The sequence below is a fragment of the Rhinolophus hipposideros genome (assembly GCF_964194185.1).
Source record: "Rhinolophus hipposideros genome assembly, contig: HAP1_SCAFFOLD_156, whole genome shotgun sequence".
NCBI classification, from domain to species: Eukaryota; Metazoa; Chordata; class Mammalia; order Chiroptera; family Rhinolophidae; genus Rhinolophus; species Rhinolophus hipposideros.
In genome coordinates, this window is record NW_027669053.1 from 90,271 (window position 1) to 106,408 (window position 16,138).

Genomic DNA, 16,138 nt, shown 5'->3' on the forward strand with positions numbered 1-16,138 from the left:
GTAAACCGGAAACTAATATAAAATAATATGGAATGTCCACGGGATGTAAGTGAAAAAATAATGGAGAAAACACTCCCTCCTAACAAGTATACCATACCAACATACAAAGCGTAAAAAAATAAAACTATATGTCATATGCTATATAGTTTTAAAACTGAAAGGTATCAGGAAGAATTCATGACTGTTACAATGAGTACCTGAATCCATTAAAGATTTCATTTCGGCACGAGTATGATAAAAGTCATGCTGGTATAACGTAAAAGTCACATTAAGAATCCTTACCTTTAACCAAATTGCATATCTCCGTCACTGTGGGAAAACTCCCTATAGAATTTTACTATCACTATACATTTCCCAGACCCTTCTTTTTTCAGCTCCCATCTTCGATACTTACTAAAGTTAAAAGAACAACAACAAAACAATGAAGCGTCAAATGGTCATATGTTATAAAATGGTTCACGCTGACCAATTTTCCATAACAAACATAAAAAAAATGATAGGTGGAGCACTGCTAAATTTTACAACTCGGTGCTACACAAAACTAAATTAAGAGCACAACAGTTAATTTCACACAGGAGCCTTTTACCTTGGTACCAACATCGAAGAGTCCATTGTCTGACGTAGACCATGAATCATCACTGCCAGGTTTCCAGGAAAGATTTCCGGGGAAAGATACACAACAGAAACAAGTGAATTCATTTCTTTACAAAGGCAGCAACAACAACAACAAAAGGAGTAAAATTCAGCTATCTGCATATGAAATGCGGTTTCTTGATATGATTAAAATTTAGACGATGTTCTAGAAAAGCTATCAGTTATCTATTGCTGCCTCCACCACTCCCAACTCGTGCAATATTTAATGAAGATACACTCTAAGTTTCCATAACAAAGAATGACAGCCAACATGTTGGCAACACCTGAGAGTACCTTGTTTTCACCAAAAGTCCTGAAGGCTGAATTGAAAACGCAATTAATAGCTGACAAGATGAACCTGAACTGGGACAAAAGCAATGACCTAAATCAAGGTAGAACGATACACTGAGCCTTCTCCACGGTCTGTCCCTGGTTCAAAGATTAATCTGTGTGGGTCACAAACGGCAGTCTTGCTTCTTTAACATAGAAAGCAGTTACTAAACTTACCCCATTCCTTGTTTTCACTCAAAAACACTACAGTGAGGTCCCTGAAATGCATGAAATGTTTGCAACTTACATGTACAAAAGTCAAAGAACAAATATGTATGTTGTTAGCCTCCCCACTTCCAGATCACTTGTCCGCACAGCTTCCTGGCAATCTCCAACCTTGAAAACTTCAGCCTACGAAGGCATAGACTCCTGAAACAAGGTTGGGCTCAAATGACCCACAGTAGGAGTTCTCTATTTCGCTGTTCCTGGAAAACAAGCTAAATGGAGCCTCAGTCATCCACTCCCAACACAGGCATGTTACCACCTACCCAACTCCATTACTGTTTTCACAATCAGTCCTCCCTCTGCCCAACCCTCCATCTCCATGGGAAGGACATCAGCGCGTTGGGAAAAGAGGTGGAGGTGACGAGACACCTGCCGTGGGCCATAGATCTATGTAGTTCAGCAATCTCCAGTGCCTTTGGACTCAAGGGGACCCCCTCTGTAATTTCGGGTGCAGGTGGATGATACCACATTCCTACTTGCTATAAAGAGAATGTTTCCAGAGGCTCAAAGGTTTAATATGTTTTCATACAAACCTTACATTTTGCTGGTTCCTCCAATTCAACAAACAAAACAGCAGCAACCTGTTCAGGCAGGACGCCCTTGAGCCCCTTATTTTAATCTGCTTTTTTAGACAACTACCAACATCCTGTGTCCTTCCTTCTTGTAATTTCTCTTTACCTTGTCATACCCTACTATTCTGATCTCTTTTCCCTCTACTGATGTCTAATCTCTGCTCTAAGAGCCTTATTCCTATCCCAACCTGTGTTGTTCCTCTTGAAACGTGGATTCCCCTGCTAATTCCATTCTTAGCCTCTTCCATTGCATTCACTAGACCTTTCCATAATTAAAACACTCACCCAAAGGATGATAAAGAAGGAAGTGTACTGGGCTTAGAAACCTATACTAATCTCATTTCATCACTCACTGTAGTCAAATAAGTCACTTCAATCTCTTGGAGTTCAAACTCCTCATGTGATCAACCACTTGACCAAAACATTAATGGCAGCATGAAGTACTAGGGGGTGTTTTGAATAATAATGATAATGTTTGAATGATAACATTCCTTCAACACCTGGAATTCTATGTACCTTTGATTCTGTCAAGAAAAATGGAGAATACTTAGCTGGCAAAAGTGGAAAAAAAAATAACACAACAACAGCAACAAAACTACCCCGAGTAAAGCAGAGAAAAAGGTAAAAAATCAAGAAAAGTCATGGAAGAAGGAAGAAAGACTCTGGAAAAAGAGAAAAAAACTTCCTAGAACAAGGTAAAGGTATTAGCCAGAAGGAAAACACAGGCTGAGGAGTCAGTAAGTAGAGAAATCAATTAGAAATATCCTCTCAATTTGTGCTGAATTAGCACAACAGTCTATACAGAGATGATCTTCACTTACAGAACAACGATTCGTCTCAAGAAGGGTACATCGCATTATCCCTGAAAACATTTATCTGATTAGGTCTTGCTTATGTACAACCTGTGGTTCTGTGGCCACAGCGAACTGACATCTGCCCTTAACACTGATGGTGAAAACAAGGTTCTCGTGACTGCTGCAATTGTCAAGTACATTAAGACAGAGCTTGGGCTACCTGGGCTTGATAGGAAACTTCGAAATCAGCTTTAAGGCATCACTAAACGGGACTCTCTGAGGCCACCTGACGTGCACCTGAATCTTGAATCCAGACCTGTCCAGGCACTTCTCAGTACAGGCTGAGGGACAAGAGAACGGACTTGGGAAGCCAAGCAGGCTGAAGGTCACACCACGGGTCAGCCACTTGGTAACTATGGAACCAAGGGTCAATTAATCCACCTCCTGGAACCACACTCCTCTAATGAATAAAAACGGCCGAACAGCACAGCTACTTTGCAAATCTACTGTGCCGACGACCTGGGATAACCAATATTAGGCACATAGTATAGGGTCTAGCCCAGAGCAGAACACTCATTAAAGCTTACTGGCTTCTCTCCGCAGTCTCTTAGTTAACATGCAATTTTAGAAATCCATAAAATCCTACCTGCTTGCATGGTCGCATTGAGAACACTCATCCACTGTTAAAAGAAAAAAGTCAAATACATTGTAAATACACAATAGAAAAACACAGAACTTTGAAAGTGTCAGATTGAAGTGATGTAAAAATATTTCTTTGGGAACACCCCTGAAGACTATAGTAGAGTGAATGTTACTCATACAACTGGTGGGCAATTAATACATGAAGAACTTTTACTTCCTCTCCTCTATGTCTGTGTGTGTGTGTGTGTGTGTGTATTTATATTTATATATTAATATATATATACATACACATATACACAAATATATATAAATATATACATATATACATATGTACCTATATATGTGTGCATGTATGCATATATACTCCCCAGTGTACGCTAAATACTAGTCTAAATGGAATCACACTTTCTTCTTATTCCCTTTCTTATTTCCTTATGTTACTCTGATTGAGGAAGAATGCCAATGTCTTCCTGAAAGTTATTTTATTTGGCTGTGAGTTGCGTAAACATAAAGCAGATTTTGCTACAAATGACTGTAGGAAATTCATAACTACGATCAACCTACACAGTGGTAGGCTAGGGTTGAACTCTTTCTGTTTTTTTTTTTTTATTTCCTTCTTTGCTTTCTCTGTTTTCTTGTAGCTGTGATTCACACAATTCACGGAGCGAAGAATTATGTCAGAGAAACACACCTACAATCTGAGTCTTTCGTTTGTCTATGATGGTCATCTGTCCAAACTCTGTGGATGCTGACAGAGGTTTTCTCATTGAGTGCGTGGCAAATGGCCTTTTATCACCAAATTTGGAATTCCCGGATCTTTGACAAGTTCCATGATTGAAAGTCAAAGAAGTAGAATCCCAGCTGGAAGAATCTGAAAATAAAATTTTCGTTTATGAGGAGGTAAAAATAACACAAAGTTGACCATCTTGTAAAACTTCCTTCTTCAGAGAAGCAGTCCCACGTCCTCCTTTCTCCCAAACACTCTACTCCTTCAGTGCTCATTTTATTTTAGGTGTCTTATACTTGCCATTCACGTTAGTTAAGTTGAATTAACTATTGTCACTCAGCAATTTCTTTTATGTAATGTGTTTCCAATTAAAGCTTTTCTTCTTAATACTTAACATGGTGCTGGGTGTAAAATTTTTTGTCATTATCAAAATTTACGTCTAACCGCTTATCTTAATTTTAAATATGCGTGACAAACATGGATTTAAAAAAACTTTCATTGAATGGTACAATTCCAAATAAGAAACTACTTATTAAAAGAAAATGGTCTTTTCTAAATGTTCGAATATCTTCAGAATTCATTTTTTAAGCCTTAGATAACTGAAATTCAAATGACAAATGACAGGCTTGGGTGACCTTATTGTTTCCAAGTAAAATACAATTAAACTAGGTCCCCATGAGCTCCAAAGAGTACAGGGTACCATGAGACAGAAAACAAATACATAACAAAACATTTTCCTTTTGCTTTTTAAACACAATCTCAGCTTAAATCTATGAGACAAGTGAAAGAAAACCACAACAACTGTAGAAGTGAAGCTTTAAAGGCTCTTTTATCACTTCACATCCAGGAAGCCCGTACATCATTTAAAACGGTGGTTTCCAATGTCATGTGAGAATCCGTGAAGTCCCAGGGTCTGTCAGTCGAGGGGCTCGAAAAGGTCAAAGCTATTTTCACAGAAATACTGAATGTCATTTGCCATTTTCACTCTCATTCTCTTCTAAGTGTACAGTAGAGTTTTCCACAGCCGTGATATCACAGCTCTGATGGTGACATCATAGCTCTATGGTTACTGGGTCGTAGCTCCAATGGCTCACGGAATGCATGACTGTGTGTGCTCGTATTTTAAATTGTTCACTTTTTATTTCTAATATTGTAACTATCTATGGAGACTACCGACTTAAAAATATTCTTGGGAATTCTCAATAATTTTTAATCGCATAAAAGCATCCCAAGGCACAAAAGCTTCAGAATTCCTATTTTCAAAGATTGTGTCTACCAAATATTTATTACCATTAATTACTTCTCCCATTTTTAATAATTGAAGACACCATAGGCGCACGTACAGACATAGCCAGTGTCTGCTCAGCAGAACATCTGATTGGCTTAAGACCATCAGTGTCACAACACTAAGAGGAAGTAAAGTTAAAACACAATTGACATGGTAGCAACTGAGGCTTACTTGGGTAAACTTCAAAATTCAAATAACCATTTGAAACACTGGAAGTATGTTCCAGTTTGATTATTAACCTCTGAGAACCCCTATTAAGTACAGGGGTTCCAAACTGGGACATTTAGGGTATCGAACAAACGGAGAACTATCTTAGTGAAGTCACCGTTTTAAAATCTCATTTTCTTATTCCTGTGAATACCTTTTCTCAAACACCGATACTAACAATGAAATCACGTTATTTATGTCAAATCCTTCCATTAAATTTGTAACAAAAAAAAGGATTGAGGAAGAGAAGACTGCAAGCATGTCACATGTCCTTGCGTACTCCTTCCCAAAATTAAATTGGTATTACAAAGTGTACCTGGTATGAAGGGTTGCACATCGTCCATTCCTATAGGTTTGTAAGGAACAGGATCTTCCACTTCAATGCTCGGCTGAAGGGGTTAGGAAACAAGATGATTAGTAATTAATGGACACTTCATGCAATCTCTAGTTAACAATTCAGGATAACAATATTAATGTTATAATCTGCAGGAAATGGACTTTTTGAAAAATAGGTATTTAAGCAAATATTAGGTTGGTACAAATGATACTGCAGTTTGTGCAATTTTTTTTAAACCTTGTAAACTGCAATTACCCTTACACCGAACTAATACCTTGAAAAGTGTACTTCCTATAACTTCGAAATATTTCTAATGATACATTATTTTTGTTTGTTTGTTTTTTTTAGTGTTAAAACAAGATACTTGCTTGACATGGTAAGAAACCTTGGTGTATGTCCTGTTGAGTCTAAATAGAACATTTTAGAACCTACTTCATCTAGGTCAACAAGAGCTTGGAAAAACCAAACTCTTATTTGATAAAAATTTTGATAGAAAAAAATGATTAAATAGAATGACAAAGTTGTAAGAAAAGCTTTTCGTTAAATTATATTTAAATAAATAATAGGAAAAACGTTATATATAGTTCTGCAACTTTTCAAAAAAGTTTAATAAATTCTAATCAGGGAGATAAGAACATTTATTTACTAACCATCTCAAATGTACCAGGCATCTGCCATGCACAGTTTATTTCTTTTCCACACAAACAACAAATATAAAAATGGTTTGATGCTGGTTAGCCCTCTTCCTGCTTCCTGACCATTCCAAGACATTAGAATAAAATGATGAACCCACACGATCCATTGCTGTCCGTGCCCAGCAGGTTTCGCTCCTAGATTGTCACATGACTGGCTCCTTCTCATGCTTCACGTGGCAGGATCCCACACAGACATTTACTTAAAGCTGCACCACTCAAGGAAAGTTACAGAGACCCCTCTGGCCCTCAGTGCCTGTTCTGAGATGCGGGAATGTGAGGACGACCTCCTTATTGGTATTCTGCAATGAGGCAGAACACAATACTGACAAATCCTCCAGAAAAACAAATAGCTGGTGGAATGTAAGTACTCAGAGTGTCTACTCATTGAATGTCAGCAAGACTGAGCTAGATAGACCCATGGTGTGGTTAGATGGAGAGAGGGGATACGGATGGCTCCACAGCAAGAAAGGGAGGGAGGTGACTTCTCTTCCTTTACAAGGGTGTGATGATTCATAGCTCACAGACAGTATCCATTATCATCTCCTGTGATGACAACAGCTGCCCTACGTCAGGAGAGGCAAAGCAGGGCTTTGACCCATATTTTACGGCAAACGGCACAAGCATTTAGAGATATCAAGTGGGTCACCCAGACTCGCAACACTGCTGTGTTGGGATCTGGAAGTAGTGGTTGGTGTTCAGGGCACAGAAATCACAAGCCCTGGGTCACCTGAGATAGTGCCCTGGACCCCTGAACCACACCAACCCTCCCTTCCTCCTGCCTAAAGTTTCAGTGGGTGGCAGGTGACGCCCTGAACGAGGTGACAGAACTACGCACAGTCCGCACTCATCACTCAGCCCTGCCTTCCCTATTTGAGCCTTGACACAGATACAGAGGTTTCCCCGAAACAAAGCCCCTCTGAAGGACCAGGGAAAGTCCGCACGTTGGGCCATCCTTCCTCAGTGTCTTCACACTATCAGTGTTCCACACGAAGCTTTCCCCGTGATCAGGTGACCACGCTGAGGGGCCAGAGGTCTGTGTGCCTCCCAAGCCACCTCAGAACATTCTGGGTCGACGGCCATGTGACCACTTGGCCAAAAACTAGCTTCCCTTTAAGTGACCTACTCTGGATGAGCAGTTCATGCACATGACCCAGGAAAGTAGCCGTCTGTGCTGGTGCTTTGGTAGATAGTTCAATGAATTATGGCTCAAACCTCCACTGTGTGCAGACTACTGATGTGAGCACTCATCTGGGAAGCCTGAAATCAGGCCTGACTTAGAGGGGGAAGTGGCAGCACCAGCTCTGAGTGTCCGCTTCCCTGCCCAGGGACCCCCTCACTATATCACAGCCTCTAAAACCGCCTCATCCCACCCGACCCGGAAGAAGCAGGGGGCAGAGTCCCGTTCCTCTGAGAGGGTCCCTTACTTAGTCATAGCCAGTGACCCTCCCTGAGAACTACCCAGACCCTCGTAATCCTAGTTCTTTGCACCCACTCGAGGCAAGGGCATGTCGCACTGACCTCCCAGGAAGAACCCACACAGTCACGTCCCCTGTGCACTTCAACCCATGGATTCCCACCATCTTGTGTCCATCTATTCTTAAAACCTCTGCACTAAGACTGCTGATGTCAGGTGTTGGATTTTACAACTGCAGTCAGAGAAGTTTCCCTGACCCAGACCCAGTGAAAGCGGCGTGTCTGTGCCTGCGCTTGATCTATTCTCTTGAAGAATGAGTGCAAAACTGGCACTAGGAAATGCTCCACTTTTCTAAGTTTAGGAAAATAAATGTCAGCCCTCTGGTTGGAAGAATCAGAAATGTCAATTAAGTGATACAAGTAAACTACAGATGAATTGATCACTCCACAGTCAAATTGGGAATGGTGGAAAGGACTTTAAAAAATGAGGAAAATATTTGCAGTAAAAGGTGAGCAGCCTGCTGAAGGAGCAGCATTCAGGCGATCATTGGGAACGTACCTCCACAGCAGTTGAGATTTCCCATCACTAGGATCTGAGGTGTGAGAGCCTAAGAAGGTCTCACCTCTTTCCTCTCAGTACACAGAGTGACAGTTGGAAGGGAAGGCAGTTGGGCATCATCATGTTACCATGGTGACCCGTCCTCATAGAACTTTCAGGGAGACCACTGTCTACACTACCACAGGGGCCCAACTTCTGCTTTCTACACTAGTGTGTGTTTACATGGACACATGTGGCATTTAAGAGTGCATGTTTGGTTTCAAACACTGAATCCCCTCATTATTATGCATGTCATGGAAATAGGTTACACGACAAAAGTGACCTGCCCACCTAAAATATTTGATAGTGGAAATTACAGGGTGAACACGAACAAGGCCAACATGTTGATAATCACAATTAATTCCATTCATGTTTGATATATGACTCTCAACCATTTTCACTATTCCTGAGACTCCAGACTTTCTAGAAAGAACAGCTTGAAATCAGTTCCACATAAAAAGCAGAAGTGATAGAAACTCAGTTTTAAAGTCATATTTCTGTCTAAGCATATAATTATCAAATTATATAATCCTTGCCTCATTCTTTATGCATATTACTTATTTTTCTCTGCATGCAATGAAATCTATATACTTATTCATGTCTCCATCTCTGCCAATTCTCTGAACAGTTTCCTGACATTCTGCGTTTTCAAGAGTGGCTCTTCACAGAGTAATTCAGAAAAACGAATCACTATATTTTACCAGTGGGTTGGGTGAATATATATAATCGATGCCTTTCTAAATGAATTTTACCTAACTCAAAACTCTAGAGGTCAAGTTGTGTTTTGTCTCTTAATGCAACACCCAATCACAATCTTACAATGTGGCCATGCACACTTGCTACAGCAAGGTATGTATCAGACCCCAAAATTTGGAACAAGTGACAATTTTAGGATAAAGATGAAAGTATTGCATATTTCAAACAAAGTGGATACCCTTCACGGTGTGAAAGGCCATAGTCCAAATCATTGCTGATTCAGGGCTAATTTCTAGAAGTAAAAAATAAAATTGGGTGGCAACGGGTCACTAATAAGTTATAAAACCTGCATTAACATACACGGTGCCATAGTTTCTCTAGGGATTACCCAAATGAGCAGAAGTGGGAAGAAAGTAATATTGTGTTGTTCTAAAGGAAGAATTTTGATGGTCTCTACTTGAAAACAAAGTGTGCCTGTGTGTATGCGCATACAAAGACAGAAACCGGAGGAGGAAACGAAGACTTGGACTTGCTGATGACGGAACATATGCTCCTGAAATTATTGGGCTTTCAAGACAGAAATGTTCGTTGGTCATCTAGCGGGAAAAAAGCCAGTGACCTGTAAGGGAAATAAAATTAGAATCTCATCCACCTTCTTGTACTAATTGGTACAAGAAGACAATGGAACGTTATAGTTAGTGAAGAACAGTGAGCCACGATCTTGTACTCAGTTAGAGGAGCTCATGGGTATGGAAGGCACTGATGGCCACGCCTGCATGAACGACCCCAGATAATATTATTGTTCGCAGAAACCCCCTTCCAGGAGAATGAAAAACGTCAGAAAATACAATTCCTAGAAAGATAATGGCATAAGGACATGTGGTAAGTATTAAATTCGAGGTTACTTTTTTGAAGGAATACTAAGTGAGGCTGATGGGAGAGATGGCGTGACTTGCTTAGGGTCACTGAAGTGACCGGGTGTAATAATTCATTAAGTTCTAACAGGTTTGGTATGCTTTTCTATGGATGTGTTTTATTTACATAAAATATTTAAAAGGAAATCAGTAGTAAATAAATACATTCATGTAAAAGTCTCTAGATGTAAACATAAAACATAGACCTAAATCTATACATTCAGGGATGAATTAACCACCACTATATGTGCTGGGCTGGGAGAAGAGAAACAGGAAGGGGGCTCCTGTTCCTTGGCCTCATGGAATCCCCTGAAGTTGTGCCAACTCCATCCCTCTGAGACTCAGGCCGAGGCCCCAGGTCTGGGCCTGCACAGGTATTGGTACCAGCTGTGCAAGGAGAACATGGCTGCTGGACTGCTGGGGAGTCACAGAGACGGAGGAGGGAACCTGGTGAGGGTGTGTGGGACCCAGGAGATTCCTCACACCCTGGAGAAGTGCCCATGGGCCCTGATTTCCCCAGGGGTTAGGTCATGAGGCACTGAGGCCTGTGTGCTGCTCTCGGCTAAGGGTGAGGTCTCTGGCCTGGACTGTCTATAAATGTCTGACAGGAGTCAACTGAACCTGGACATTTAGCCAGGCCGGCTTCAGGTGACTGGTCCCCTGCTCAGCGAGACTGATGAAGAAGAAAGAGGGGGACTCCAGGTCTCCAGGAAGGAAACACCAAGTACGGCCCCTCCCATGCTCTGTGAAGAGCAGGAGGCCCGATGACAGGTGGGAGTGGTGACCCTGCCCCTCCACCCACACTCAAAGCCACCCAGCATGAGAGCAGCACAGTAAATGTGGACAGGCTCCTGGAATTCTTCCCTTTTCCTTTTTTAAATTTCAGTCTTTTTAGACTGGCTATCATCAGCAAGGCAAATATTAACAAGTGTTAGAGAGGCTGTGGAGCAAAAGGAACCCTCATACACTGTTGGTGGGAATGGGAATCTTTTTTTGTTTCTTTTAACATCCTGAAGCTTTCTCTGTGCCTTGCAATTTAAATACAATGATGTTGTGGTAATCATAATATTAATAATTATTTTATTATAAAAGAAATTTTGGCTTAGTGTAGTCTGGAGTGAAAAGATCACAGATGACAGACACAGCTGTTTTAAATGTAATGAAACCAATTATACTTCTTATACAGACTTAAAAATTGGAAAAGAAAAAAAGAACATAGGCAGATTGTAATCAAACCTTACCATATCCTAACAGAGCACTGCCCTGAGTTTTCAATATTTTTGTATTTTGATTGATTTGTTACATATATGTGAAAATCCAATAGACACTCAACCTGAAAAATGGTGCAATGAGGTGACCCTGGCTCTCCACAGGGCTTTACAGAGGCTCAGAGGTCCCCACTGGTTGGCCTCATGTTTATTTGCACATACAGTTACAATGAACCTACCCCACAATGAACAACCAGTTTAGATTTTCACATGCAGAGTCTCCCTCCTCCTACCGGAAGTGGTCTTTGATGACTTGCTGGGTCAATATATCAAATCTGGCATCAGCAGGATCAAAACATATAAAGGAATTAATCTTTGGCCAATTACCTAACTGTACCTCCCACTCTCATACTTGATTTTCCCAGAGCCGTCACCTTACCTGCTTGACAACCCGATTGCTCCTTGTCCTTCACCTGCGCTGTGCATTCCTGTGACTCAGATCCTTCGTGTTGACATTTAGTCAGGGCTAACTCCATCCCTGCTCCCAGTTCCGTTTCCTAGGGCCCCATGCTTGAGCTTTAATGCTCTGCCCTTGACATCTTGAAATTTGAATTCGTGTTTGCCAAGTGAAGTCAGGCGGAAGCCAGATGGGACAATGGTACATGAACTGGAAATGTGGACACTTGGCTGACATGCCGTCTCTCTGCCATGACTCCAGAGTACCTTCGCCGCAGCCCGACTCCCATTCCCTGGGGCCCGCACCCTGCTTGGCCTTCTCTCTCGCTTCTTTACACACACAATGATGGCTGCTGCTCTCCACCCCTGACAGAGTCCTGGATATGAGTGTGGGGAGGGCTGAGTTAGGTACCAGCATTACACAGCATCTCACTGCAAGGACTGGTGTTCCCTCCACATAGGCTGGAAGCACCACCCTGCATCTGGTGGGCAACCATCCAGAGGTAGCTTCTTGAATGCCATGAGCCTCTCACCCACCCCCACTCAAATAACTAGTGTGCCCCGGTGCAGAGGTTGAAATCCTTAGGAACCATCCATCCACCAAGGGTAGTGACAATGGGCTCATGAGAAAACTCCTGGCTCACATTCCTCACACTCCTCCCCAGCTGGGGTGTGGAACGTCATTTTGGTGGCTGGCAGACTATTGCGTTTGTGAGGGTTTGCACTGGCCTTGAAATGACCTCTCTACCTGGATCTTTCAGTCCACTACTTGCCTGCAGGGATCCTTTGTTCTCCTTCCAACGCTCTTGATTCTGACCTGTGATTTTTCTCTTCTGTCCTGCCGGGTGCACCCTTCAAGATCAGACACAAGATATACATTGTTTAATTTTGCTGGTTGTGCATCAAAGTTAAATGGTCTGATATTTGCATTTAAAACCGGCATGATTTTAGATGAACCAGGAGCAATAAAAATTCATCCTAGTAGTTTAAAATGTGAATCTTTATTTACTTAGAACAACATTAAATAGCAAACATAAAACACTATACGTCAAGATAGCGAGGCCATAGAAGAAAGACAAAGATTCATGCATACCTTTAATGACACTATGTTTTTATGGGTTTTAGAGAAGTAACTCCACAATTAATATTTGTTCTGGATCCTATAAATTACATAGTTAAATTACATGGTGTTAAATCCTGAAATTACGTTTTAATGTTATGAGCTGCCTTGATATCTAGTAAAACTGGGAGTGACTCAATTGTTTTAACTTAAATGAGTTCTCTTCCCTATTCTGCTCCAATGGATAAGGTCCCAAACAACCCCGCCAAAGCACGGGGCCGGACACCGTTCCTGCTTATCCCTGAGTAGATTTCCCTGCCAGTCTGTGGACTTATTCACACAAGCCAATCACATCTTCCTGCAGGAACCAGGGAGCGTTCTTCCTCTAGTACTGCAAAGCCTGCCCTCCACAGCCCCTGTTCACTCCGTTCCCAAGTACAATTCCTATGGGACATGCATGGCACGCAATATCTTCTACTCAGCTGTGCATGCGACTCTTAAACTGTTGTTATCTCATGTTCCTAGTGTCCACTGTCATGCGCTCATTCATGCTTTATAACATTAGTCTAGAAATCCCTCCCTCACAAGTGGAGCGAAGAAGTGCCAAGCACAACTGCCTGCTTCTGGTGTACAACAGAAATCATCTTTCAGCTTAGCTTCTAGTCACTGACCGTGTTAGTTATCTATTGCAGTCTAACAAATTAGCTCCAAATCTAGTGGTTTGAAACAACAAATGTTTTTTAACTCCCAGGGTCTGTGCTCAAGAACCTGGGTGTGGATTAGTTGTGTAACTCTGGTTGAAGATTTTTCAAAAGTTTGTAGTCAAACTACTGTCCAGGACTGAGAACTCGTCTGGGGTTCAGCATGGGTGGATCCACTTCCAAATCCTCTCACATGGCTAGGGACTGGCTTTATCCCCCGCAGCACGTTTCTCAGTGCCTCTCCCTCCCCAGGGCTGCCTCAGGTAAGGGCAACCTGGTTCTCCTAGGGCAAGAAACCTGAGAGAACAAGAGAGGGGGAAAAATCCGAGATTGAAGGTGAAGTCCTTTAAAATCGAACCTCAGAAGTGACATCCTATCATCTATACAGTATATTTGTAAGAAGCAAGTTGCTAAATCCAGCTCACACTCACATGGCGGGAACTGTGTATATTAGGAGGTTAGGATCACTGGGGGCCATGTCAGTGGCTACTTACCACAGTCACCTCCCCGGTTCCCAATGATTCACGTCTCTCCTACAGGCAAAATATACTCTCTCCCTTCTAAGGTTTCTGGGCTAGTTTCCTATGGCTGCTGTAACAAAATACTACAAAATGGACGTCTTAAAACAACATAAATGCATTATTTTGTAGTTAGGCAGACAAGAAGTCTGAGTCAAGGTGTTGGCAGGGCCATGTTCCCTCTAATGCTTCTAGAGGAATATCCCTCCTTTCCTCTCCTACTTTCCGGTAGCCTGAGATGTTTCTGGTTTATGACAGCATAACTCTTACTGCCCCCATGGCTGTCTTCTCTTTGTGTGTCTCCTTGTTTTCACATGCATTTTCCTCTCCGTGTTTCTTTTCTTCTTATAAAGACGCCACTCAGACTGGATCAGGTGCCCACCCTGTCCCAGTCTAACCTCATCTTAACTCATTACGTTTATAATAAGATCACATTCTGAGGTACTACGGGTACAACATATCTCTAGGAAATACCTTCAACCAATAAGATATCCAAATATACTTTAATATTATGAAAAACAGTTTTCTTATTTTAAAAGCTTTTTTACATTTGTTTTATGTAAATTAACACATTTTACTAAATCCAACGGATAAAAATAAGGAAATATATAATAAATGTATAACTTATGAACAAACTAATAATGTAACGCCAATCAATGACAAATACATTCCAGAAGAGTTCCTGAAACTTACATGTAGATGTACCCTATATCAATATCTGGCAATCCATAATAGAAGGGAGGAATACTAACATAAACACATTCATAGTTGACTGAGAGAAAGTGGATGTTAATTCTTATACACAAATTCACACTTGACTTTTATTGAGAAAGAAGCTTTTAAAAGATAGAAATAAACGTTTACATATGCAGTAAGCCAATTTATTTAGGTTTTGTTTCAGCTAAGACTGTGTTCTGATTTAGGTAACAGAAAATCTAACCTGCAATAGCTTAAAAAACAAGTATTCTTTTTCCTCACATAACACAAAATCTAGGAGTTAACATAATTTGCATAAATTCAGCCTATCAAAGATGCCAGACTGGGTCTCGCACGGCATTGTCCCATACAAAGCTTTTAGGAATAAATGGCTTTATTCTGCACGCTTGTTACTTTTGTTCACAAGACAACTTTTCTGCTGCAAAATATACATTCATTTTCAAGACAGAATGACAGAGAAAAGAGGGCAGTGCCATGTATGTCTGCTTTGTTTTTGGAGGACAAGCAAAAGAAAGACACACTTTCTAAAAAGCTCTCACTGAAAAATAGGTATGTCTCAGGGGCCAGAGTGAGTCACATGGTCACTAGACTCACTGAACTGAAGTGGCAAATGGCCACCTTCATCACCGTAGAGATCAGTATTCAGTGAAAGTGTTGATTTCACTAACTCATTCTCCAATATTTAAAACAAATTTATTTCAATACAAAATGAAGTAAAGAATAAAAACAAACAAACAAAAAAATCTGTAATTCAAAAAAGTGACTTTTTGACATATTAAGCAATTCGTACTAATGCAAATGTCATCAGTGGTTCACCTTGCGTGATAGAAAGAAGGCACTGTTTTCTAGTCCCAATATCTTGTACAATACTTTCCTGTAAGGAATATCTAGGTTCTATCACATCCCTAGAAAAATCTCAGACATTAGCCCTGAGGAGAACCTCGATGAGAGACAAAAGATGTTCAAATAAAGCTCCGACCTTCTTTGGCAAAGGAGAAAAATTGAGAATTTATTTTTGGCATATTATTGGGTCCAGGAAGAAAGTGGTGTCATGGGACACTAAGTCCCCATGAGGCAGACAACCCATCAATATTTCAAGTTTAGAATGTGACTGAAGTTCAACAAGACAGAGTGACTGAGGATGATTTAGTCTCTCTCTCTCTTTTTGTTTTTTTTGAGAGAGAGATTAAGCATGTTTTCTTTTGGAATAGCAAGATTTAAATTGTATTACGCAGGATGATGTTATTGCTGTACATTTTTAAAGATTTGAGTTCCTGAATAGTTTAATTGGCTAGAGTGGCTATGATTGATTGGTACTCTGTCCCCTATCCATCTTGCATCTAGTGAACTCCCCGTCACATAGAGGATGAAAATCTGAAAACTTCTTATCTTGGGTTGTTTGCAATT

General features: G+C 40.9%; 2 protein-coding genes across 2 annotated transcripts in view; both read right to left on the reverse strand.

Annotated features, from left to right (window-relative positions):
• LOC308495710 (ankyrin repeat domain-containing protein 26-like) overlaps positions 1-5,801 on the reverse strand; it is a 30,023-nt gene extending 24,222 nt beyond the window's left edge. Inside the window, exons 1-4 of the mRNA XM_081080699.1 lie at positions 5,735-5,801; positions 3,888-4,067; positions 3,201-3,234; positions 587-638 (exon numbers count right to left, since the gene is read on the reverse strand). Of these exons, the coding sequence (XP_080936825.1) occupies positions 587-638; positions 3,201-3,234; positions 3,888-4,067; positions 5,735-5,762 (294 nt within the window). The 5' untranslated portion in view covers positions 5,763-5,801. The remainder of the gene's footprint in view (positions 1-586; positions 639-3,200; positions 3,235-3,887; positions 4,068-5,734) is intronic.
• A 6,914-nt stretch (positions 5,802-12,715) lies between these two features.
• LOC308495711 (uncharacterized protein) overlaps positions 12,716-16,138 on the reverse strand; it is a 67,103-nt gene continuing 63,680 nt past the window's right edge. Inside the window, exon 6 of the mRNA XM_081080700.1 lies at positions 12,716-13,793. Within this exon, the coding sequence (XP_080936826.1) occupies positions 13,728-13,793 (66 nt within the window). The 3' untranslated portion in view covers positions 12,716-13,727. The remainder of the gene's footprint in view (positions 13,794-16,138) is intronic.